This window comes from Mustelus asterias, chromosome 8 (assembly GCF_964213995.1).
Source record: "Mustelus asterias chromosome 8, sMusAst1.hap1.1, whole genome shotgun sequence".
Lineage (NCBI taxonomy): Eukaryota > Metazoa > Chordata > Chondrichthyes > Carcharhiniformes > Triakidae > Mustelus > Mustelus asterias.
The window spans coordinates 88444708-88470879 of record NC_135808.1 but is presented as its reverse complement, the minus strand read 5'-3'; the positions used below and the strand labels follow the sequence as shown (position 1 = coordinate 88470879).

General features: G+C 47.2%; 1 protein-coding gene across 4 annotated transcripts in view; it reads right to left on the bottom strand.

The window, feature by feature from the left end:
• LOC144497340 (cystathionine gamma-lyase-like) overlaps nt 1-26172 on the bottom strand; it is a 102433-nt gene that overhangs the window by 45048 nt on the left and 31213 nt on the right. The window contains exons 1-3 of one of the 4 annotated variants that reach the window (XM_078218458.1): nt 24465-24733; nt 13495-13576; nt 1-96 (exon numbers count right to left, since the gene is read on the bottom strand). In XM_078218458.1, the coding sequence (XP_078074584.1) occupies nt 1-96; nt 13495-13576; nt 24465-24632 (346 nt within the window). In that variant the 5' untranslated portion in view covers nt 24633-24733. Of the gene's footprint in view, nt 97-13494; nt 13577-24464; nt 24734-26172 lie in introns of those variants that run through there. The other 3 variants (XM_078218460.1, XM_078218459.1, XM_078218461.1) reach the window with 3 other exon arrangements.

Sequence of the window (26172 nt, the reverse complement as noted above, 5' to 3'; positions counted from 1 at the left end):
CTCCATATACGTCATTCATGGAAATGATGCTATCACCAGCCTTCAATAGGTGTGCAATTGTCATCGTAGTTGCACAACCAGATGCAAATGCTAAACCTGCAAGAAAAAAGAAAAAAATGATCAAATGAAATGTAATGCAAGGGAAGGACATTTTAATATTTATACATAGGATATAGCACAGAAAAATAGCAACAGAATCTTGATCAATTGGACCACTGGGCTGACGAATGGTAAATGGAGTTTAATTTAGATAAATGTGAGGTGATGCATTTTGGTAGATTGAACCAGGGCAGGACCTACTCAGTTAATGGTAGGGCGTTGGGGAGAGTTACAGAACAAAGACATCAAGGGGTGTATATGTTCATAGCTCCTTGAAAGTGGAGTCACAGGTAGACAGAGTGGTGAAGAAGGCATTCGGCATGCTTGGTTTCATCGGTCAGAACATTGAATACAGGAGTTGGAATGTCTTGTTGAACATAGAACATAGAAAGCCACAGCACAAACAGGCCCTTCGGCCCACAAGTTGCGCTGATCATATCCCTACCTCTAGGCCTATCTATAGCCCTCAATCCCATTAAATCCCATGTACTCATCCAGAAGTCTCTTAAAAGACCCTAACGAGTTTGCCTCCACCACCACCGACGTCAGCCGATTCCACTCACCCACCACCCTCTGAGTGAAAAACTTACCCCTGACATCTCCTCTGTACCTACCCCCCAGCACCTTAAACCTGTGTCCTCTCGTAGCAACCATTTCAGCCCTTGGAAATAGCCTCTGAGAGTCTACCCTATCCAGACCTCTCAACATCTTGTAAACCTCTATCAGGTCACCTCTCATCCTTCGTCTCTCCAGGGAGAAGAGACCAAGCTCCCTCAACCTATCCTCATAAGGCATGCCCCCCAATCCAGGCAACATCCTTGTAAATCTCCTCTGCACCCTTTCAATGGCTTCAACATCTTTCCTGTAATGAGGTGATCAGAACTGCGCGCAGTACTCCAAGTGGGGTCTAACCAGGGTCCTATAAAGCTGCAGCATTATCTCCCGACTCCTAAACTCAATCCCTCGATTAATGAAGGCTAGTACGCCGTACGCCTTCTTGACCGCATCCTCCACCTGCGAGGCCGATTTAAGAGTCCTATGGACCCGGACCCCAAGGTCCTTCTGATCCTCTGCACTGCTAAGAATGGTACCCTTCATATTATACTGCTGCTTCATCCCATTGGATCTGCCAAAATGGATCACTACACACTTATCCGGGTTGAAGTCCATCTGCCACTTCTCCGCCCAGTCTTGCATTCTATCTATGTCTCGCTGCAACTTCTGACATCCCTCCAAACTATCCACAACACCACCTACCTTGGTGTCGTCAGCAAACTTACCAACCCATCCCTCCACTTCCTCATCCAGGTCATTTATGAAAATGACAAACAGCAAGGGTCCCAGAACAGATCCCTGGGGCACTCCACTGGTCACTGACCTCCATGCAGAGAAAGACCCCTCCACAGCCACTCTCTGCCTTCTGCAGGCAAGCCAGTTCTGGATCCACAAGGCAACAGCCCCTTGGATCCCATGCCCTCTCACTTTCTCAAGAAGTCTTGCATGGGGGACCTTATCGAACGCCTTGCTGAAGTCCATATAGACCACATCCACCGCTCTTCCTTCGTCAATGTGTTTGGTCACATTTTCAAAGAACTCAACCAGGCTCGTAAGGCACGACCTGCCCTTGACAAAGCCGTGCTGACTACTTTTGATCATACTAAACTTCTCTAGATGATCATAAATCCTGTCTCTCAGGATCCTCTCCATCAACTTACCAACCACTGAGGTTAGACTCACCGGTCGGTAATTTCCCGGGCTGTCCCTGTTCCCTTTCTTGAATATAGGGACCACATCTGCAATCCTCCAATCCTCCGGAACCTCTCCCGTCTCCATCGACGATGCAAAGATCATCGCCAAAGGCTCCGCAATCTCCTCCCTCGCCTCCCACAGTAACCTGGGGTACATCCCATCCGGTCCCGGCGACTTACCAACCTTGATGCCATTCAATAGTTCCAACACATCCTCTTTCTTTATGTCCACATGCTCGATCCTTTCTGTCCACCGCAAACCAGCAGTACAACCACCCAGATCCCTTTCCACCGTGAATACCGAGGTAAAGTATTCATTAAGCACCTCTGCCATTTCTAACGGTTCCGCACAAACTTTTCCCCCTTCACCTTTTAAGGGTCCTATGCCTTCACATCTCATCCTTTTACTCTTGACATATTTGTAGAAAGCCTTGGGATTCTCCTTAATCTTACCCGCCAAGGTCTTCTCATGACCCCTTCTCGCTCTCCTAATTTCCTTCTTAAGCTCCTTCCTACATCCCGTATACTCCTCTAAATCCTTAACACCTCCTAGCTCTCTGAACCTTCTGTACGCCTCTCTTTTCTTATTCACCAGGTTCATCACAACCTTCGTGCACCACGGTTCCCGTACCCTACCAACACCCCCCTGTCTCATCGGAACGTTGTCATGCAGAGCTCCAGACAAACATTCCTTGAAAATCCTCCACTTTCCTTCGGTACTTTTCCCCAAGATTGCCTCCTTCCAATTTACCCGTCTAATTTCCTCCCTGATGACACTGTATTTCCCTTTACTCCAGAGAAACACTTTCCTAGCCTGCCTGATCCTATCTCTTTCCAATGCTATCGTGAAGGAGATAGAATTATGATCGCTATCCCCAAGATGCTCACCCACCGAGAGATCCTCCACCTGTCCAGGTTCATTAGCCAGCACCAGATCAAGTACAGCCTCTCCTCTAGTAGGCTTATCCACATACTGTGTCAGGAAACTCTCCTGGACACACCTAACAAACTCCTCTCCATCCAAACCCCTAGCCCTAGGGATATTCCAATCTATGTTTGGGAAATTAAAATCTCCCATCACGACAACTCTGTTATTCCTACATCTCTCCAGGATCTGTTTCCCCATCTGCTCCTCAACATCTCTGTTACTATTGGGCGGCCTATAGAAAACACCCAGCAAAGTTACCGACCCCTTCCTGTTCCTAACCTCCACCCACAGAGACTCCGTAGTCAATCCCTCCACGGCGTCCACCTTCTCTACAGCCGTGACACTATCCCTGATCAACAGTGCCACTCCCCCCCCTCTCTTGCCTCCCTCCCTGTCCTTCCTGAAACATCTAAAACCCGGCACCTGAAGCACCCAGTCCTGTCCCTGAGACATCCAAGTCTCCGTAATGGCCACCACATCACAATTCGAAGCAGCAATCCACGCTCTAAGCTCATCCACTTTATTCACTACACTCCTGGCATTAAAATAGACACATCTCAGACCTTCAGCCTGAGCACTTCCCTTCTCCATCACTCGTCTAACCTCCCTCTTACCCTGTCTACATTCCTTATCTATTTGCGAGCTAACCTCCTCGCTCTCAGTCCCCTCATTTCGATTGCCTCCCCCCAACCTTTCTAGTTTAAAGTCTCTCCAGTAGCCTTAGCCAACCTTCCCGCCAGGATATTGGTCCCCCTGGGATTCAAGTGCCACCCGTCTTTTTTAAACAGGTCACACCTGCCCCTAAAGAGGTCCCAATGATCCAAGTACCCAAATCCTTGTCCCTTGCTCCAGTCCCTCAGCCACGCATTCATTCTCCACCGATTCCTGTTCTCACTCTCCCGCGGCACAGGCAGCAATCCCGAGATTACTACCTTTGCATTCCTCTTTCTCAGCTGTCTACCTAACTCCCTATATTCTCTTTTCATGACCCCTTCCCTCTTCCTACCTATGTCAGCAGTACCTATATGCATCACGACCTTCGGCTCCTCTCCCTCCCCCTTCAGGATTTCTGGGACTTGACCAGAGACATCCCGGACCCCTGCACCAGGGAGGCAAACCACCATCCGAGAGTCCCGTCTGTGTCCGCAAAAACGCCTATCTGACCCCCTCACCGTAGAGTCCCCAATTAGCACTACCCTCCTTTCCTTACCCTTTTGCACTACTGGGCCAGGCTCAGCTCCAGAGACACTGCCACCGCTGCTTCCCCCAGGTGGGCTGTCCTCCCCAGTAGTACTCAGACAGGAGTACTTATTATTAAGGGGCACATCCACCGGGGTGCTCACCATCAACCGAGCTTTCTCCTTCCTCACTGTTACCCAGTTACCCTGCTCCCGTGGTCCCGGTGTGACCACCTGCCGATAGCTCCTGTCAATGACCTCCTCACTATCCCTAACCTGGCGAAGGTCCTCGAGCTGCAATTCCAGTTCCCTAACATGGTCCCTTAGGAACCGCAGCTCAACACACCCAGCACAGATATGGTCGTCCGGGAGGCTAGGAGCCTCCAGGACCTCCCACATCCTACATTGGGAACAACATACTGGCCTCACACTCATAATTGCCCTTTTAAACACACAGGGAAAAAAAAAGTGAATGAAAATTTTAAACTTACCTTTCCTCCTCCTGTTTTCTCCAAAGCCCTGCTCTCACTGGGTCTTTTTTTTTTAGGTTAGAGGAGGAGGGAGGGTGGGATACTCTACAAGTGTAGAGTATCGGGATTCCTCTCTGTTCCAATTTATTGGGGAAAAAAAAAATCTCTCTCTCCCAGACCTCCCTGCGCGACCACTTCCGGGTTTAGATTTTTTTTTAAAAAACCCGCGAAAAAGTAAGTTAAAAAATAAAAGCGCTTACCCGCAGCACTCCTCTCGCGAATCTCTCCCTCTCTGCTGTACTTCCAAGAAGCAATGAAATTGTACAAGACATTGGTAAGGCCACACTTGGAATACTGTGTGCAATTCTGGTCACCCTATTATAGAAAGGATATTATTAAACTGGAAAGAGTGCAGAAAAGATTTACTAGGATGCTACCAGGACTTGATGGATTGAGTTAGAAGGAGAGTCTGGATAGACTGGGACTTTTTTCTCTGGAGCGTAGGAGCCTGAGGGGTGATCTTATAGAGGTCTATAAAATAATGAGGGGCACAGTTCTGCTAGATAGTCAATATCTATTCCCAAAGGTAGGGGAGTCTAAAACTAGAGGGCATAGGTTTAAGGTGAGAGGGGAGACACACAAAAGTATCCAGAAGGGCAATTTTTTCACACAGAGGGTGGTGAGTGTCTGGAACAAGCTGCCAGAGGTAGTAGTACAGGTGGGTACAATTTTGTCTTTTAAAAAGCATTTAGATAGTTACATGGGTACGATGGGTATAGAGGGCCAAATGCAGGCAATTGGGATTAGTTTAGGGGTTTTTTTTAAAAATAGGCGGCATGGACAAGTTGGGCCAAAGGGACCGTTTCCATGCTGTAAACCTCTATGACTCTAAATAGACCATTTGACCCAACCAGTCCACACATGCATATATGCTCATGTCAAAGTTCCTGTGATCTTTCTTCATCTAAATCTATCAGCGTAACTATCTATTCCTTTCTCCTTTATACACTGATCTAGCTTTGGCCAATCCACCTAACCTGCACATCTCCGGACTGTGAGAGGAAACCGGTGCACCCGGAGGAAACCCACGCAGACACGGGGAGAACGTGCAAACTCCACACACAAAATCACCCAAAGCCAGAATTGAACTTGGGTCCCTGGTGCTGAGGCAGCAGTGCTAACCACTGTGCCACCCAATATACTTTAATATTTCGATGGCCTCTCGTAATGCTCTTCCGCATCAGAAAATATTCTCACTCCGTCCACTATCAAAGCCTTGCATAATTTTAAAGACCACGACAGGTCACCACTCAAACCTTGTTTTTTTCAAGAGAAGAGACCAGCGGGTCGATCCTTTCCTGTTACACAAAACTATGCATTTCTGATTTCATTTTTGTAAATTTTCTCTGCACATTGTCTAGTGCCTCTATATCCTTTTTTTCTAATATCAGAACTCCTCACATTATTCTAAGTATGGTCTAACCAGGGTTCATTATAGGTTTCGTGTAACTTCCCTACTTTGCAATTCTATCTTCTAGAGATGAAGTATCTTTTTTTGTGGTTATTGCTAATCCATGGCACAACTTTAGCGCTCAAGTGCATTTGTACTCCAAAATCCCTGGGTTTCTCTCTCCTAACGAGATTTGCACTTTCCAAATAATAAGTGACCTCCTTATTCTTACAACCAAAATGCTCTCAGATCAGCCTCGAATATACATCATTTACCCCTTCTGCAAGTCTATTAATGTAATTTGTGGCAGTCCTTCTCAGTATTGACTGTCTCTCCCACCACTTCATGCCACCCACCCCAACCACTTATGCAAAATCTAGTGGCACACAAAAAATTCCAATCATAAATTATGAGCAACAGTGGTGCCAGCACTGACCCTCTGGGACACCTTTTTCTCCACCTTCTGCAGTATCAATCCAGTAGTAATCTACAGGTAAAATAATACTTTGTAGCCATGGCTGTTCCTTCAATTTGGGGAAAAAAGTGAATTGTCACTTTAAATGAATCTCTCGAAGATACAGAATTTACTTTTGAAGGGTGGCACGGTAGCACAGCGATTAGCACTACTGTTTCACAGCAGCAGCGACCAGAGTTTGACTCCAGCTTGGGTGACTTTGTGTGCAGTTTGCACATTATCCCCGTGTCTACATGGCTTTCGTCTGGGTGCTCCGGTTCCCCCTGACAGTCCAAAGATGCACCCCGCACACACACACACACACACTTCCACCTTCTTCCATCGAGAAAGATACAGAAGTCAGAGATCATGTACCAACCGACTCAAGAACAGCTTCTTCCCTGCTGCCATTGGACCTTTGAATTGACCCACCTTATATTAAAACTGATCTTTCTCTACACCCCAGCTATAACACTATATTCTGCACCCTCTCCTTTCCTTCTCCCCTACGTACTCTATCAATGGTATGCTTTGTCTGTGTAGTGCATAAACAATATTTTTCACTGTATACCAATACATGTGACAATAAATCAAATCAAAAGATATGTAGGTTAGGTGGATTAGCTATGCTAAATGCATAGGTAGGCCTGGGTAAGAAATTCTTTAGAGAGTTGGTGCAGACTTGATGGGCCAAATAGAATCCCTACAGTGAAGGAGGCTATCAAAGAATCATAGAAACCCTACAGTGCAGAAAGAGGCCATTTGGCCCATCGAGTCTGCACCGACCACAATCCCACCCAGGCCCTATCCCATATCCCTACATATTTTACCCACTAATCCCTCTAACCTACGCATCTCAGGACACTAAGGGGCAATTTTTTAACATGGCCAATCAACCGAACCCGCACATCTTTGGACTGTGGGAGGAAACCGGAGCACCCGGAGGAAACCCACGCAGACACGGGGAGAATGTGCAGACTCCACACAGACAGTGACCCGAGCCGGGATTCGAACTCAGGTCCCTGGAGCTGTGAAGCAGCAGTGCTAACCACTGTGCCACCGTGCCGCCTATGAAATATTCATGTTTTACAAATTTTAGTTAAAGGCAGAGAACCCCGACAGCTCTTTAGAAAGGTGATTATTTTGCCCACTCTAAATTAGTTAGAGAGCATGAATACAAATCTGACATTTGATTAAAGTTTACCGAAAACCTTAAATGGTCCCCCACATTGATAATCTAGTACAATAGTTTCAGGACCATACATGATCCATCAGCATTATTTAGCAACCAAAGTATTGAGTTACAGCAGCAAAACGTTACAAAAAAAATCAAATGGTATGTAATCAAGTGTCACACTAAGAACATATTTGAACATTCTTTACAATTACTCATTCAAACTCCACTCTTATCAAATCAGCTAAGTTCACCTCAGATACTGTGATGCACAATTAATTCACACGGAAGGCTAGAACGTACCCGGGAATAAAGGCTTTTATTCACGACAAATAGGAGCACACTACTTAACAATATTATCCCAGACTAAAGACTGCTAGGAAGTAGCAGTGACCTTTATACCCCTGTAAGAAGGCGGAGCCGAACGAAGTGTACCACATAAACAATAATAACAGGTGGAACACCCAAACCCTAACCCCAACAGTAACAAGAGTAACATATGTACAAGTACCCATAGTGGTAACCATCTATGGTTCAACACATTCACCCCTCCTTTAAAAACAAAGACCGGTGGGGTAATAAAACAATACGAACTGTCCATATGTTCACAAGTTCAGCCATTTCGGGGGTCCGCACCGTCTCTGCGACCTCCGCAGCACTGGTTCCAGTGCCGGTTCTGGTGAACGTGGTGACGACCCTCTCTCCGAGGTGGTGTCCACTGACTCCTCCAGTTCTTCTCCCGACTGCCGACCTCGAGATGGCGACAATCCCCTGGACTCCGGAAAGCTGCACACGGGAATAAGAGGATTAAGTTGAGATCCTGATGCTGTCCGTGCCGTGTCAGGAGGGGAGAGAATGGGCAAAGGAATCCTAACCAGGGGTGCGGGAGTGACGGGGGCTTCCAGGTCCCCTGCAGATGCCAGATCTCTGATAGAGACCGTGTCCTCTCGCCCGTCAGGATATGCCACATAGGCATATTGAGGGTTGGCGTGGACGAGATGGACCTGTTCAACCAAAGGGTCGGACTTGCGGGCCCTAACATGCCGCTGCAGGAGGACAGGTCCTGAGTACGTCAACCAAGACGGCAGTGAGGTCCCAGAGGAAGACTTCCTAGGGAAGGCAAACATCCGCTCATGTGGGGTAGCGTTGGTTGCCGTACACAGGAGGGACCAGATCGAATGGAGCGCATCAGGAAGTACCTCTTGCCAACGGGTGATTGGAAGACCCCTAGACCGTAGCGCCAGTAAGACAGCCTTCCAGACTGTAGCGTTTTCTCTCTCGACCTGTCCGTTACCCCTGGGGTTGTAACTTGTAGTCCTACTTGAGGCAATTCCCTTAGAGAGCATGTATTGCCTCAAGTCGTCGCTCATAAACGACGAACCCCTATCACTGTGGATATAACCGGGGTAGCCGAACAGGGTAAAAAGACTCCGCAGGACTTTGATGACCGTGGCAGAGGACATGTCAGAACAGGGGATGGCAAAGGGGAATCGGGAGTATTCGTCAACAATGTTGAGGAAATACACGTTCCGATCCGTCGAAGGGAGGGGCCCCTTGAAGTCGACACTCAGTCGTTCAAAAGGGCGAGTGGCCTTAATGAGGTGTGCCCTGTTAGGCCGGTAGAAGTACGGCTTGCACTCTGCACAAACCTGGGAGCATCGAGTTATCGACCTGACATCCTCTATGGAATAGGGCAGATTCCGAGCCTTTACAAAATGGAAGAGCCGAGTGATCCCCGGATGGCAGAGATCATTGTGGAGGGCCTGTAACCGGTCCTCCTGCACACTGGCACATGTTCCACGCGACAGGGCATCTGAGGGCTCATTGAGCTTCCCCGGACGGTACATGATATCATAGTTGTAGGTGGAGAGTTCGATTCTCCACCTCAAGATTTTATCATTCTTAATTTTTCCCTTTAACGTGTTGTTGAACATGGAGGCCATGGACCTTTGGTCCGTGAGCAGGGTAAACCGTTTGCCAGCCAAATAATGGCGCCAATGCCATACGGCCTCCACGATGGCCTGAGCTTCTTTCTCCACAGAGGAGTGCCGAATTTCAGGGCCTTGGAGGGTGCGAGAGAAAAAGGCGACGGGCCTGCCCACCTGGTTAAGTGTGGCGGCCAGGGCGAAATCAGATGCATCACTCTCCACCTGAAAGGGGATGGACTCATCGACAGCATGCATCGTGGCTTTCGCGATGTCGGCTTTTATCCCTTCAAAGGCTAGGCGAGCCTCTGCTGTCAGGGGAAAAGAGGTAGATTTTATGAGCGGACGGGCTTTGTCCGCGTAATGGTGGACCCACTGTGCATAGTACAAGAAGAAGCCTAAGCATCTTCTCAGTGCTTTGATGCTAGTGGGTAGGGGAAGTTCAAGGAGGGGACGCATACGGTCTGGATCGGGGCCGATGACTCCGTTTTCCACCACGTATCTGAGGATTGCTAGGCGGTGCTTGCTGAATACGCACTTCTCCTTGTTATAGGTCAGGTTCAGGAGAGTCGCAGTGCGTAAAACCTTCTGGAGGTTGGCGTCGTGGTTCTGCTGGTCATGGCCGCAGATAGTGACGTTGTCCAGGTACGGGAAGGTAGCCCGTAGCCCGTTTTGGTCCACCATTCGGTCCATCTCACACTGGAAGACCGAGACCCCATTAGTGACGCCGAAAGGGACTCTTAAAAAGTGGTACAGACGGCCATCCGCCTCAAAGGCCGTGTATTTGCGGTCCTCTGGGCGAATGGGGAGCTGGTGGTAGGCTGACTTCAAGTCGATGGTGGAGAACACCCGGTACTGCGCAATCTGGTTGACCATGTCAGATATGCGCGGGAGAGGATACGCGTCCAGCTGCGTGTACCTATTAATGGTCTGACTATAGTCTATGACCATCCGGGGCTTGTCTCCAGTCTTGACCACCACGACTTGTGCTCTCCATGGGCTAGTGCTAGGTTGAATGACCCCTTCCCTGAGGAGCCGCTGAACCTCAGATCTAATAAAGATCTGATCCTCAGCGCTGTAACGCCTGCTTTTAGTCGTGATGGGCTTGCAGCCTGGCACGAGATTTTCGAATAGGGAAGGCGGGGTAATTTTAAGTGTTGAGAGGCTGCATGTGGAGCGCGCTGGACAATTTGGAGGCTGCTGTTCTCCCACTGAAAGTGGAGGGAGTGGCCCATCATACTGCAGGGTCACACTCCTCAGGTGGACCATAAAGTCTAGCCCCAGGAGTACCGGAGCGCAAAGGTGCGGTAGCACGAGGAGCCTGAAGTTCTCGTAGACTGTGCCCCGCACCGTTAGAGTTACCACACAGCTCCCAAGAACGCGGACAGATCGGGACCTCGACGCCATGGAGATTGTCTGCCTGACAGTTTGCACACAGAGAGCGCACCGTTTTACTATATCCGGGTGGATGAAGCTCTCCGTGCTCCCGCTGTCAAACAGGCAACGCGCCAGGCGCCCGTTTACCTCTATGTCCATCATGGACTTGTCGAGTCTGTGAGGCTTGGCCTGGTCCAGGATGATTGACACCACCGTTGGATCCCGAGCGTAACTGCAGGCAGTTGAGATAGCTGACGACGAGGACCCCTGCTGGTCCCCTGCGGCCGGTGTCGACCAAAGTGTCTGCGCCCATGAATCGCGCACGGTCGAGGATGTTGAAAATGGCGGCACCCGCAGGTCGCACGTGGCTGGCGTCGTCGTCATTGGAAATGGCAGCGCCCGTGGATCGCACGTGGCTGAAGACATCAACGAGGCCGGAGACGAGGAGATGGATCCTGGGGAGTCGCACGCAGCACTACTGGGCCTGGAAAGGGTCTTCGCTCGGCACACTTTTGCACAGTGCCCTTTCTTTCCACAGGCGGAGCAAAACACCGCCCTGGCCAGACATCTTTGGCGAGAATGCTTCGCCAAACCGCAGAAATAGCACAGTGGGCCTCCAGGAGCTGCCGCAGCCGTCAGGTCTGAAGTTGGGAGCATCATCGCGCAGTTCTGAGGAGCCGCCGAGTACAGCTGAGGCGGCGACTGTACTTGCCAAGCTGTTCCCACGTGGTCGGTGGGGTAGGCTTCGAGACTTCTGGAGGCCGTTTCCATTGCATCGGCCAATTCACCGTCTTAGCCAGGTCCAAGTTACCCTGCTCTAGCAGCCACAGGCGGATATAGGATGAGCCGATTCCCGCCACGAACGCGTCCCGAATGAGGTCGTTGGTGTATTGAGTAGCCGACACCGCCTTGCAGTTGCAGGCTCTGGCTAGCTGTTGAAGTTCGCGCAGGTACTGTCCCGTAGTTTCGCCGGGCTGCCGCCGTCGAGTGGCTAATAGGTGACGAGCATGAATTTCATTCGGCTGTTTATTGTACAGCTTCTTGAGCAAGTCGATAGCATCTTTGTAATTTTGGGAATTGCAAATTGTTGCATGCACCGTGTCGCTCACCCTGGCGTGGAGGACCCGCAATCTGTCGGCCTCGGACTGGACTGCTGTCGAGGTCTCAACGTAATCCTGGAAGCACTTCAACCAATGGTCGAACGTGTTCGATGCCCCAGCGGCACGCGGATCCAAGGTTAGCCAATCGGGCTTTAGCATCTGCTCCATTTTGTTCTAACAAAATTTTCAGTATTTGTCGTGAATAAAATTGATGCGCGATTAATTCACACGGGAGGCTAGAACGTACCCGGGAATAAAGGCTTTTATTCACGACAAATAGGAGCACACTACTTAACAATATTATCCCAGACTAAAGACTGCTAGGAAGTAGCAGTGACCTTTATACCCCTGTAAGAAGGCGGAGCCGAACGGAGTGTACCACATAAACAATAATAGGTGGAACACCCAAACCCTAACCCCAACAGTAACAAGAGTAACATATGTACAAGTACCCATAGTGGTAACCATCTATGGTTCACCACATACTGAATTTATGAAATAAGAGCACAGGTTGATCACACAGCCCCTTGAGCCTGCTCCATGGTTCAATAAGATAATGCCCGAATTTTAACTCTATTCCGCTTTCCTGCCTACTGATTCCCCAAGTATCCAAACAAAACAACCATCGATCACAGTCTTCTAGATTCTCAAAGGCTGAGCATTCACAGTCCTTCTGGATACAGATTTCAAAAAATTTCCAACTTTGAATGAAGAAGTTTCGCAGTCATAAATGACCAATCCCTTATCTGGAGATATTGATATCTGGTAATCAGGTGAAACCACCTCTCAGTATCTATCTTTACCAGCCAGAAGAGGTGATGGCCTACTGGTATTATCATTTGACTATTAATCCAGAAACTCAGCTTATGCCCTGCCAGAGCAGATGGTGGAATTTGAACTCAAAAGAAAATCTGGAATTAAGAATCTAGTGATGACCATGAAACCATTGTCGGAAAAACCCACTAGTGCCCTCTAGGGAAGGAAATCTGCCAGCCTCACCTGGTCTGGTCTACATGTAACTCCAAACCCATAGCAATGTGGTTGACTCTCAACTATCCTCAGGCAACGAGGGATGGGCAATAAATGCTGGCAAGCCAACGATGCCCATGTCCCACCAATGAATAAAAAAAGAATTAAACCACTGAATAACCTGTAAAATGATCCTTTAAAGAGCACTGATAGGGTAGTGGCCTTCATGTGGTTAAACGGGTGTTCAACTCTATGAGGTTAAAAGATGGAGTGTGGAACACCAAACTGGCAGCACTAGTGGTAATGGCATGATCTTCCTGGTCTGCGTCCTTCCAGTTGACATTAAGTGCATATCCCAATTCCCAAGATAACATCTGGTACCCTGCATGTCGGAATTCTGCATGCTCGTGATCAATGCAATTTTAAAACTCGGAAAGAGGGATTTCACCGTTCAAAAATAAAAATGGGTACTACCTTGCCCAATTTCACCCACACCTCAAATTTCTACTTCAAAAACTGGTATATGTAACTGTTTTGAGACAAAATAGTACCCTCTTATCAATAAATCTCCCCACCACCCTGACAAAACACATGTCTAAAAATACCAGGTACTGTAACATACTGTATTTTGCTCCATCAACTGCTGCAACAGCTTTCTCCAAACAATTCCGTGTAGGATTTCCACTGCGGCTGTATTCAAAGCCCTGTAGAAAAACCCAGAAACAGACACTTTAGCAGTACAATAGATACACAAAAAAGCCTTTGCAGATGAAATAACATAATCATCTGGCATGTGCAGTTAAAAAGGATCAAAAACAACATTACAAGTTTCTCAATAGCTTACAATTTCAGTCTCATGCAGCATACACCAGCACTGTTAACTACTATCCCTAGACAGCTGGAGACCCTTTTTTTCCCCCCCTCAGGAAGCAATTTCTTTCTCACTTCCACTTGCATCAACCAACTCTGGATGTGAAAGGTGACTTACCATAAGCTGTCCATGCCACCTTAGGAGGGGGTAGAAATATTAACACCTGCAGAACCTACTACCAATTCCCCCAGAAGAAAATGTTTTGCTTCTGGAGTTGTGATTTCTAGTTTGATGCACATTAGCATTTTGCCTGTGGCACTCTACTGTGTATGCAATGATAGTTCGGGCACATCCACGGAGCTCAACATTTGACACTCGTATATATAAAGATGTTATCTGTCAAAATGGATGCTTTCAATTCCCGTCTAAAGATGTATCAACATAACAGTATCAATCAAAATTGTTTTACAGATTGACAGGTCTTAAAACACAAAATCACAATTCCCCTCAATATTCAGCCATGCACTATCACAGAGCAGCAATCCCAACTGTGTCATCCTCTGCTCCTCAAAACTATCTGACCAAATCTGCTTTGCAGTGTTAATTTCTCCTCTCCATCTCAATTCTTCCTCCCTACAAAAAAGTCAATAATCACCACCTTACTCTCTGGGATATTTACTCTAACAAAGCTCCTGTGGTCCATGAGATAGATGAAAAATTGAGCACCTTCTCTCCTCACCAAAGCCATCTGACTACACATTCCATTATTAGGATGGTCTGAGAAGGGAACAATAACCTACAATTCCTCATCAAGCCTTCTCTCTCTTCCCCCTATCAGGTGTCATCCACTTTGAATGGTAGGATTCACCAAGTGCAAAATACCCTCCAAAACTCCAAATTAGAAGCTATTTGTGCAGCTGACTCTACCCACCAAATCCCACTCCATTTTTCATACAACCCTCACTCATGCCAATCTGCAGTTTTCCCTTCCATCTTACGCTGCCCTTCTTCCAAGCTTAATTGATTCCACAGTTCCAGATAACTCAGAGACTGCTCTCAGCTGCAATCATCATCCCCATCTCAAAAAAAAAGTTACTTCAGAGCCATCTCCAGCTACTGCCCTCAAGTAACTAACTTGCAAAGGTTTGAATGTGTTGCTGTCTCCATGCCTGTATAAATCTCAAAATTCATGTTAGAATCCCTTTAGCATACATACTCAAACCCAAAACTGCCCTCGCCAAAATCATACATGACAACCTTGTGAGCTTCTTGCCTTCCTCAACTTTTGCAGCATTTGGTACGGTCCATTGTCTCTTCTAATCAGGCTCCAAGGGACTGCCTTCACATCGTTTCTTTCCATTTTTCCCAATGCAACAACCACATCTCCAGAAATAGCTTCTCTCGTCTCATATCTTTGTGCATCTCCAGGGACTCATGGTTCTATCCATCTACATGCTATTCCCAGTGACACAGCCTGCAAGCATCAGGCAGGCATCAAGTTAGCTTCCCCAGGAAAGTTCTCAAGCTCCATCCTTCTACCAACTCCCTCAAACACAGAGAGGCAGTCTTTGACTCAATCCTCCAACTGAATAGGAAAACTAAAGCCATCATTTTCAACCCCACATCCATAAATGTTACACCAGTTTTGTGCCTACAACCTCTGGATAGTGCTTTAAAGCCCCAATGATTTTAATTATCATCTAAAGTACAAAGATCTCCAAGTGCTACACTTGTTTTCACAGATCAGCGTAGCTGTATAAGTAAATATTAACAAATTTGACACTAAAGAAACATGAATCTTATAGGGTCTAATGCAATAAACAGATAGAATTTTTTTTAATTATCCTTTGAAATCCAGTCCATTACACTCAGAGGAAGTCCAACTGCACTGCTGTCAATGGTTTGGTAGTTATACACTGCCCAAGCTACCAAATCATTGACAGCAGTGCAGGTGGACTTCCAGTAAGGCAGAATTTTAGAGGCCCTTGGCAACAGGTTGGTAGGCAGGTGCGTATAAAATTGCCCAGTGGCTTTCCAACCATCTTTAATGTTACTGGTGAAAAACTGGAGGGGTCTGGACAACCCACTCCCATCCTCATTCCAAGCCTTTTATTCATTCGTGGGGCATAGGCATCACTGGCTGGCCGCATTTATTGTCCATCACTAGTTGCCCTTCAGACGATGGTGATGAGCTGCCTTCTTGAACCACTGCAGTCCATCAGGTGTAGGTACATCCACAGTGCTGTTCGGTAGGGAATGCAAAGATTTTGACCCAGCGACAGTGAAGGAATGGCAATACATTGCCAAGTCAGGATGATGAGTGACTTGGATGGTGAGTGACTTGGAGGGCAACCTCCAGAGGTAACATTGCTATCACAGCCAAAATAACTCTCCCCCCGCCCCCCAAAAAAAATAAAATGCTGCATAGTTAGAAAATAACTGTAAATAAAATGTCCAATTATTGATGTATGCAAGCATACTTGTTCAGCAAATCATCTAATGATGTTAAAAAGCTAATTTTAAGGCACTTTTGCAGCCTTCTGGACTTAATATTAGAGTTCAACAATTTCAAACATTGAACTCTGTTGCCCATTTGGAGTTTTTTTTATTTTGCCAGTGTGAATCTTGGATGGAGCTATCATTATTCTACCATTTGCACTCAAACTAGACATATGCTGTTTCCTTACTACCATTAGCACTTCCTATGCCTTTAGATTCAAGGCCTTTGTCATTTGCTGGAATTCTTAAAGCGCATCAAGGTAGATAAATCCCCGGGACCTGATGAAGTATATCTCAGGACATTGTGGGAGGCTAGGGGGGGAATTGCAGGTCCCCCAGCAGTGATATTTGAATCATCGATAGTCAAGGGTGAGGTACCTGAAGATTGGAGAGAGGCAAATGTTGTGCCTTTGTTTAAAAGGGAAAAGCCTGGGAACTACAGACCAGTGAGCCTCACATCTGTGGTGGGTAAGTTGTTGGAAGGTATTTTGAGAGACAGGATCTACAGGCATTTAGAGATGCACGGACTGATTAGGGACAGACAGCATAGCTTTGTGAGTAGAAAATCATGTCTCACAAATTTGATTGAGTATTTTGAACGGGTAACCAAGAAGGTAGATGAGAGCAGTGCAGTTGATGTTGTCTACATGGACTTCAGCAAGGCCTTTGACAAGGTACCGCATGGTAGTTTGTTGCATAAGGTTAAATCTCACGGGATCCAGGGTGAGGCATCTAAATGGATACAAAATTGGCTTCTTGACAGTGTTCACAAGCGGGGCACGTACAGACACAGACTCAATTTGCAGGATAATGGTTGGAATGCGGGTCTTTACAGGTAGTCGGGTCTTGAGGGTACGGACGGTGTGAGTGGAGAGAGAGCCAAGCACAGGTTGGGGAGATGCGTATTGTCTCCAGCCAGGACAGTTAGTGGGATTTTGCAAGCCCAGGCAAGTCGTGGGGGTACCTGCCTGTGTACCTGCCCTCATAAAAACAGGATATGGCACTCGACTCATCGATCAACAGTTCCGACGCGCCACAGTGGAAAACCGCACCGACCTCCTCAGAAGACAAACACGGGACATGGCGGACAGAGTACCCTTCGTCGTCCAGCACTTCCCTGGAGCAGAGAAGCTACGACATCTTCTCCGGAGCCTTCAACATGTCATTGATGAAGACGAACATCTCGCCAAGGCCATCCTCACACCCCCATTTCTTGCCTTCAAACAACCGCACAATCTCAAACAGACCATTGTCCGCAGCAAACTACCCAGCCTTCAGGAGAAGAGTGACCACAACACCACACAACCCTGCCACAGCAACCTCTGCAAGACCTCATCGACACGGATGCCATCATCTCACATGAGAACACCATTCACCAGGTACACGGTACATACACTTGCAACTCGGCCAACATTGACTACCTGATACGCTGCAGGAAAGGATGTCCCGAGGCATGGCACATTGGGGAGACCATGCAGATGCTACGACAACGAATGAATGAACACCGCTCAACAATCACCAGGCACGCGTGTTCCCTTCCTGTTGGGGAACACTTCAGCAGTCACGGGCATTCAGCCTCTGATCTTCGGGTAAGCGTTCTCCAAGGCAGCCTTCACGACACACAACGCAGAATCGCTGAGCAGAAACTGATAGCCAAGTTCCGCACGCATGAGGACCGCCTCAACCTGGATCTTGGGTTCATGTCACACTATCTGTAACCCCCACGACTTGCCTGGGTTTGCAAAATCTCACTAACTGTCCTGGCTGGAGACAATACACATCTCTTTAACCTGTGTTTAACCTGCTCTACACTCACATTGTCTGTACCTTTAAGATTACCTGTAAAGACTCGCATTCCAACCGTTATCTTGTAAATTGAGTTTGTGTCTATATATGCCCTGCTTGTGAACAGAACTCCTCACTCACCTGATGAAGGAGCTTGAGACTCCGAAAGCTAGTGTGGCTTTTGCTACCAAATAAACCTGTTGGACTTTAACCTGGTGTTGTTAAACTTCTTACTGTGTTCTTGACAGAAGCCAGAGGGTGGTTGTAGAGGGTTGTTTTTCAAACTGGAGGCCTGTGTATAACAGGTATATTGTTTTAGATAGTGTGGAGGAGTGTGCCTCTCCAGGGGTAAGACACAGTGACCAGGTCACTGGCACACAGTCAGGCTCTGTGGCCCAGAAAGGGAAGAGAGGGGTTAGGAGAGCGATAGTGGTGGGGGATGCATCAGTTAGAGGCACAGACAGGCGATTCTGTGGGGGCGAATGGGACTCCAGGATGGTAGTCTGCCTACCTGGTGCTGGGGTCACGGATGTCTCCGAGCGGATAGGAGGCATATTAAAAGGGGAAGATAAAGAAACGGATGTCATTATACACATTGGTGGAAATGACGTAGATAGGAAGAGTAGGGGGGTCCTAAGAGAGCAATTCAGGGAGTTGGGAAATAGGTTAAAAAGTAGGGTCACTAGGGTGGCCATCTCTGGGCTGCTCCCAATGCCTCGTGCCAGTGAGGCTAAGAATAGGGAGTTGGTTCAAATGAATGCCTGGCTAAAGGACTGGTCCAGGAGGGAGGGCTTTATTTTCATAGACCAATGGGAGGTTTTCAGGAGAGGATGGCACTTGTACAAGAGGGAGGGGTCACAACTAAGTTGGAAGGGCACAAATATCCTGGCTGGGAGCTTTGCTAGTGCAGTTCGGGGGGGTTTAAACTAGTATGGCAGGGGGGTGGGGATCAAACTATTAGGTCTATAAGTGTGGTGGCTGGGGACGAGCTTGGGGCTGGGACAAGGCTGGCAAAGAAGAAGAGCACTCTGGGGGAGGACGACCTCACTGAGCCTGGGGGTCTGGAGTGCTTATACTTCAATGCAAGGAGCGTAGCAGGTAAAACAGACGAACTTGGGGCCTTAATGCGCACGAGGAATTTGGATGTGGTTGCGGTGACAGAGACTTGGTTGAAAGAGGGACAGGACTGGCAGCTGAATATTCCAGGGTACAAGTGTTTTAGGCGAGACAGAGGAGGGGCCAAAAGAGGTGGGGGAGTAGCGGTATTGGTTGGAGAGCATATTACAGCGGTGCAGAGGGAGGACAATTCAGAGGAGTCGTGTAGCGAGTCACTCTGGGTGGAGCTTAGAAACAGGAAAGGCGCAGTCACTATGTTGGGGGTGTACTACAGGCCCCCCAACAGCCCAAGGGAAGTGGAAGAATGGATATGTCAGGAGATACTGGATAGGTGCAGGAAATATAGGGTTGTTGTAGTGGGAGACTTCAATTTCCCTGGTATAGACTGGAAATCGCTGAGGGCAGGGACTCTGGATGGGGAGGAATTTGTAAAATGTGTACAGGAGGGTTCGTTGGAACAATATGTGGACAGCCCGACTAGAGAGGGGGCTATACTGGACCTGGTACTGGGGAATGAGCCCGGTCAGGTCTTCAAAGTTTTGGTTGGGGAACATGTGGCAAATAGTGACCACAATTCTGTTAGCTTTAGGATAGTGATGGAAAAGGATGAGTGGTGTCCCAAGGGTAAGGTGTTGGATTGGGGGAAGGCTAACTTTATTGGGATCAGGCAGAAATTGGCAGCTCTTGATTGGGTGAGGCTGTTTGAGGGTAAATCCACATCTGGTATGTGGCAGTCTTTAAAGGAACGGTTGTTAGGGCTACAGGACAAGCATGTGCCTGTAAAAAAGAAGGATAGGAAGGGTAGGATTAGAGAACCGTGGATAACCAGGGAAATTGAGGGACTGGTCAAAAGGAAAAGAGAGGCGTATGTTAGGTCCAAGCAGCTAAAAACGGAGGGAGCTCTGGAGGAGTACAATGAAAGTAGGAAAGTACTCAAACGGGGAATTAGAAGAGCAAAAAGGGGTCACGAAATGTTCTTGGCAGACAGGATTAAGGAGAATCCCAAGGCATTTTATTCATACGTTAGGAACAAAAGGGTTGTTAGGGAAAAAATCGGACCTCTCAGGGACAAAAGTGGGGACTTATGCTTGGAGCCCAAAGAAGTAGCAGAGATCCTAAATGAATACTTTGCGTCGGTATTCACAAAGGAGAGGGATGTGTTGACTGGGAGTGTCTCTGAGGGGAGTGTTGAACCGTTGGAGAAAATCTCCATTACAAAGGAGGAAGTGTTAGGTTTGTTAGAGAATATGAAGACTGACAAATCCCCAGGGCCTGATGGAATCTATCCAAGGCTGCTCAGGGAGACGAGAGGTGAAATCGTTGGGCCTCTGACGCAAATCTTTGTCTCGTCACTGGACACAGGTGAGGTCCCAGAGGATTGGAGGATAGCCAATGTGGTCCCGTTATTTAAGAAGGGTAGGAAGGATAACCCGGGTAATTATAGGCCGGTGAGCTTGACGTCCGTGGTGGGGAAGTTGTTGGAGAAGATTCTTAGAGATAGGATGAATGCGCATTTAGAAAGGAATAAACTCATTAACGATAGTCAACATGGTTTTGTGAGAGGGAGGTCATGCCTCACTAACCTGGTGGTGTTTTTTGAAGAAGTGACCAAAATGGTTGACGAAGGAAGGGCCGTGGATGTTGTCTATATGGACTTTAGTAAAGCGTTTGACAAAGTCCCTCATGGTAGGCTAGTGAAAAAGGTTGGATCCCATGGGATAAAGGGGGAGGTGGCTAGATGGGTGGAGAACTGGCTTGGTCATAGAAGACAGAGGGTGGTAGTGGAAGGGTCTTTTTCCGGCTGGAGGCCTGTGACTAGTGGTGTACCGCAGGGCTCTGTATTGGGACCCCTGCTGTTTGTGATTTATATAAATGATCTGGAAGAAGGAGTAACTGGGGTGATCAGTAAGTTTGCGGACGACACAAAACTGGCAGGACTTGCAGATAGTGAGGAACATTGTCAGAGGCTACAGAAGGATATAGATAGGCTGGAAATTTGGGCAAGGAAATGGCAGATGGAGTTCAATCCTGATAAATGTGAAGTGATGCATTTTGGTGGGAATAATGTAGGGAGGAGCTACACGATAAATGGAAGAACCATAAAGGGTGTAGAGACGCAGAGGGACCTGGGTGTGCAAGTCCACAGATCTTTGAAGGTGACGTCACAGGTGGAGAAGGTGGTGAAGAAGGCATATGGCATGCTTGCCTTTATAGGACGGGGCATAGAGTATAAGAGTTGGGGTCTGATGTTGCAGATGTATAGAACGTTGGTTCGGCCGCATTTGGAATACTGCGTCCAGTTCTGGTCGCCACACTACCAGAAGGACGTGGAGGCTTTGGAGAGAGTACAGAGGAGGTTTACCAGGATGTTGCCTGGTATGGAGGGGCTTGGTTATGAGGAGAGATTGGGGAAACTGGGGTTGTTCTCCTTGGAAAAACGGAGGATGAGGGGAGACTTAATAGAGGTGTATAAAATTATGAAAGGCATAGATAGGGTGAACGGTGGGAAGCTTTTCCCCGGGTCGGTGGTGACGTTCACGAGGGGTCATAGGTTCAAGGTGAAGGGGGGGAGGTTTAACACAGATATCAGAAGGACATATTTCACACAGAGGGTCGTGGGGGCCTGGAATGTGTTGCCGGGCAAGGTGGTGGAGGCGGACTCACTGGGAACATTTAAGACTTATCTAGACAGCTATATGAACGGAGTGGGAATGGAGGGATACAAAAGAGTGGTCTAGTTTGGACCAGGGAGCGGCGCGGGCTAATTGTTCCTTGTTTCTCGTTTCAAGGCTTCATTCTATGATCATCTTGCTGGTGCCAGTACAGAGCGAGACTGCGGATAGTTGGGAACCTGTCTCGGGGGCAGGGAATTCATATGGTGTTCGTGGAAGTGGAAATGACTAGGGTTGGGAAGCATTTTCTGATCAGGGCCATTGTGATCTCCTGGACTCGTTTCGATCGCCTCAGGGGGTCGGAGAGGAATTTCCCAGATTTTTTTTCCCCATATTGACCCTGGGGTTTTCACTCTGGGTTTTCGCCTCTCCCTGGAGATCACATGGTCTGGAATGGGGGGGTGGGGGTGAGTTAATAGGTTGTGATGAACAAAGCATCGTAGCTGTGAGGGACAGCTCGGTGGATAGGATATTGGTGTGTAGATAGGCTGGAAAATTGGGCGGGGATCCTGGATTCAGGATTCAATCCTGGACCGGGGAGCAGCGCGGGCTTGGAGGGCCGAAGGGCCTGTTCCTGTGCTGTATTGTTCTTTGTTCTTTGTTGTTCTTTGTGACCAGCGGGGTGTGCCTCAGAGATCAGTGCTGGGTCCACTGTTATTTGTCATTTATATTAATGATTTGGATGAGAATATAGGAGGCATGGTTAGTAGGTTTGCAGATGACACCAAGATTGGTGGCATAGTGGACAGTGAAGAAATCTTGATCTTGATCTTGATCTTGATCAATTGGACCAGTGGGCTGACGAATGGCAGATGGAGTTTAATTTAGACAAATGCGAAGTGATGCAATTTGGTAGATTGAACCAGGGCAGGACTTACTCTGTTAATGGTAGGGCATTGGGGAGAGTTACAGAACAAAGAGATCTAGGGGTACATGTTCATAGCTCCTTGAAAGTGAAGTCATAGGTGGACAGAGTGGTGAAGAAGGCATTCGGCATGCTTGGTTTCATCGGTCAGAACATTGTATACAGGAGTTGGGACGTCTTGTTGAAGCTGTACAAGACATTGATAAGGCCATACTTGGAATATTGTATACAGTTCTGGTCACCCTATTATAGAAAGGATATTATTAAACTAGAAAGAGTGCAGAAAAGATTTACTAGGATGCTACCGGGACTTGATGGATTGAGTTATAAGGAGAGGCTGGATAGACTGGGACTTTTTTCTCTGGAGCGTAGAGGGCTGAGGGGTGATCTTATAGAGGTCCATAAAATAATGAGGGGCACAGTTCAGCTAGATAGTCAATATCTATTCCCAAAGGTAGGGGAGTCTAAAACTAGAGGGCATAGGTTTAAATGAGAGGTGAGAAATACAAGAGTGTCCAGAGGGGCAATTTTTTCACACAGAGGGTGGTGAGTGTCTGGGACAAGCTGCCAGAGGTAGTAGTAGAGGCGGGTCCAATTTTGTCTTTTAAAAAGCATTTGGACAGTTAAATGGGTTAGATGGGTATAGAGGGATATGGGCCAAATGCAGGCAATTGGGATTAGCTTAGGGGTTTCATAAAAAAGGGCAGTATGGACAAGTTGGACCGAATGGCCTGTTTCCATGCTGTCAACCTCTATGATTCTACTTAATCCCTCCTCTGCCCCCAATCTATCCAAGACCTTCTCTTTTAGAATCATAAAATCTTATAGTGCAGGAGGCCGTTTGGCCCATCAAGTCTGCACCGATCACAATTTCACCCAGGTCCTATCCCCATAACCCTAGCTAGTCCCCCTGACACAGAGGGGAAATTTAGCATGGCCAAACCACCTAACCCGCACATCTTTGGACTGAGAGGGGAAACTGGAGGAAGCACAAACTCCACACTGTGACCCAAGCCAGGAATCAAACCCAAGTTCCTGGCACTGTGAGGCAGCAGTGCTAACCACTGTGCCACCCTTTCTAATTGCCTTCATTTCTGACTCAAAAACTTGTTTCCCTTTTCATAGATGCTGCCAGACCTACTAAGCATTTACTGTAACTCTTGTGATTTATTTCACATAACAAAATATTGTGGCCGTTGGATTTGATATGAAAGAATAAAGCAAGTTTGTGCTCAAAATATAACAAGCAATCCACACCAAAATTAGGGTTGCCAATTGTGATTAAATGTATTCCTCGCTATTTCGTCACATGCCCCAGCCTTCGTGAGACAGCACATCCATCCTGTGGCTACTTCAACTGGATTGTTTGTTCAATTCCTTCAATTGGAAAGCAAAGCGACTCAATGTCCAATTGGATGATGCTTGACTGTCTGTCAAACAGCCTTTTTCCACCTCTATCTTATATTTTTTAATATCTGGAAAATAAAGATGTTCAAAGAAAAATTTTAAAGTTCTATTTTAAAAATACCCAGATGCTTTTTCTCCAGGATTGCCCACAGTACTGTCCTGGAGACTGATCTTTAATTCCTGGAAACTCCAGGCCAATCCTGGAGGGTTGGCAACCCTATCCGAAATATTAGATTTTAAAAGCACGTTCAATTTCTTTTGCCGGTAAATGTAAACGATACACAAGACAAATGATTAGTGTATTAATAATGCCCCCTTCCATCCCTCGCCCCACCAAGACGTTTTGCTGTCATCAAAGGCGCGTTGCAGGCTTTTGCTTCTTCGCACTAGTCGAGTAATACCAGACACCTAAAGCTTTCGTGTCACTAAATACTTACGGCATGTTGTCCCGGAGCACTTTGTTTAAACGTGGTAGACAGAGATATTGGTGGCACTACTGCCATAGACTTCCACTGTTCGGGATCCTGTCCCGCATGAAGTGCCTGGGTGGAAAAATGCTCAAAAGGAGGCTGAAATCCGCTTGATAGCTTGTCTCCAACAGGCATTGCTGCTTTTTCTCAGGCACAATAAGCTTGACTGGAAATAAACATGCAACCAATTCCCACCACACCGTGCTCAAAAGACGCTGAACAAGAGTCTTCTTTCCCCCACCCCCAGCAGACTCAGTTAATATACAGCCGCTCTTAACCTTTTCAATGCCGCGAACTACCGCAAATTTTCCACCTTTCCTATTGGCCAAATAGAACAACACGCAGTCATCAGCACGAAAAAAAACTCACAAAAGTCTCAACTTTTAAAACAGACAATAAACACCAAAATTAGACAAAAGAAAATAAGCTTAATGATTCAAATCATAATGAACCAGATTTGAAGATAGCGGGTAACAGGAGGCACCTCTGTTCATCAAACATACAGTTACCCCCAGAGTTTCTACGGGTGTTTTGAGGTCCTTTGGGATCGGAAAGCCATTTCAAGCAATTTCTGAAGTGTCCTCGACAAGGGGACAGGACAAGTTTTCACCAAGCAGACCGGAAAATCCTTATGGAGTCGGAATGTGTATGTGTAATAAAATGCCAAATCAAAGAGGAAATCAAAATAAAAGAATGGGAAATAAATATGGGATTTCAGAGGAGAGAAAATCTAACAATAATTCAAATCTGAAGGAACACTTATAAGAGTCAATTTTCTGGCCCAGAGGGATTGTTCAGTAACGATTAAAGCATTTTTCACAGTATTGAGAATTCGCTTACGCTGGAATAAACAAGCAAGAACATTTCTGGCAGCTTAATGAGGATATCTAAGGTATCAAACACGAAATATTAGTTTCAAAGTGCATGTCCGATTCCTTTTGCTGGTAAATGCAAATGATGCACAGTTACAAGACCACAAGATACTCATTTAATACAAATTCTGGACAAGCAGGTAATTTGGACAGTAGCCCCCTGATTTTCGTATACATGCAGTCACTGAATGTTCTTTTCTTTATGGGATATAGACATCAATGGCAATGGCAGCATTATCCATCCCTAATTGTCCTTGCCAAGGTTCAAGTGTGGAGTGTTCAGGAACTGCTGCAGTCCATGTGGAGTCAATTTGTTCTCCTGTACTTGCTGCTCCTAATGTGGTCTCCTCTACATTGAGGAGACAAAACATAAACTGGGTAAGTCCGCAAGCATAACCCAACCTGCCCGTTGCTTGCCATTTTAACTCACCATCTTGCCCTTTTGCCCCCATGTCCATCCTTGGCCTGCTGCAATGCTTCAGTGAAGCCCAATGCAAACTGGAGGAACAATACCTCATCTGGGGCAGCATGGTGGCACAGTGGTTAGCACTGCTGCCTCACAGCGCCAGGGTCCCAGGTTCAATTCAAGCCTCGGGTGACTGCCTCTGTGGAATTTGCGTTCTCGCCGTGTCTGCATGGGTTTACTCCAGGTGGTCTGGTTTCCCTAGTCTAAAGATGTGCGGGTTAAGTTGATTGGCCATGCTAAATTGACCCGAGTGTCGGGGGAGTAAAAGTGTAAATGCATGGGGTTACGGAATAGGGCCTGGGTGGGATCGTGATCAGTACAGACTCAATGGGCCAAA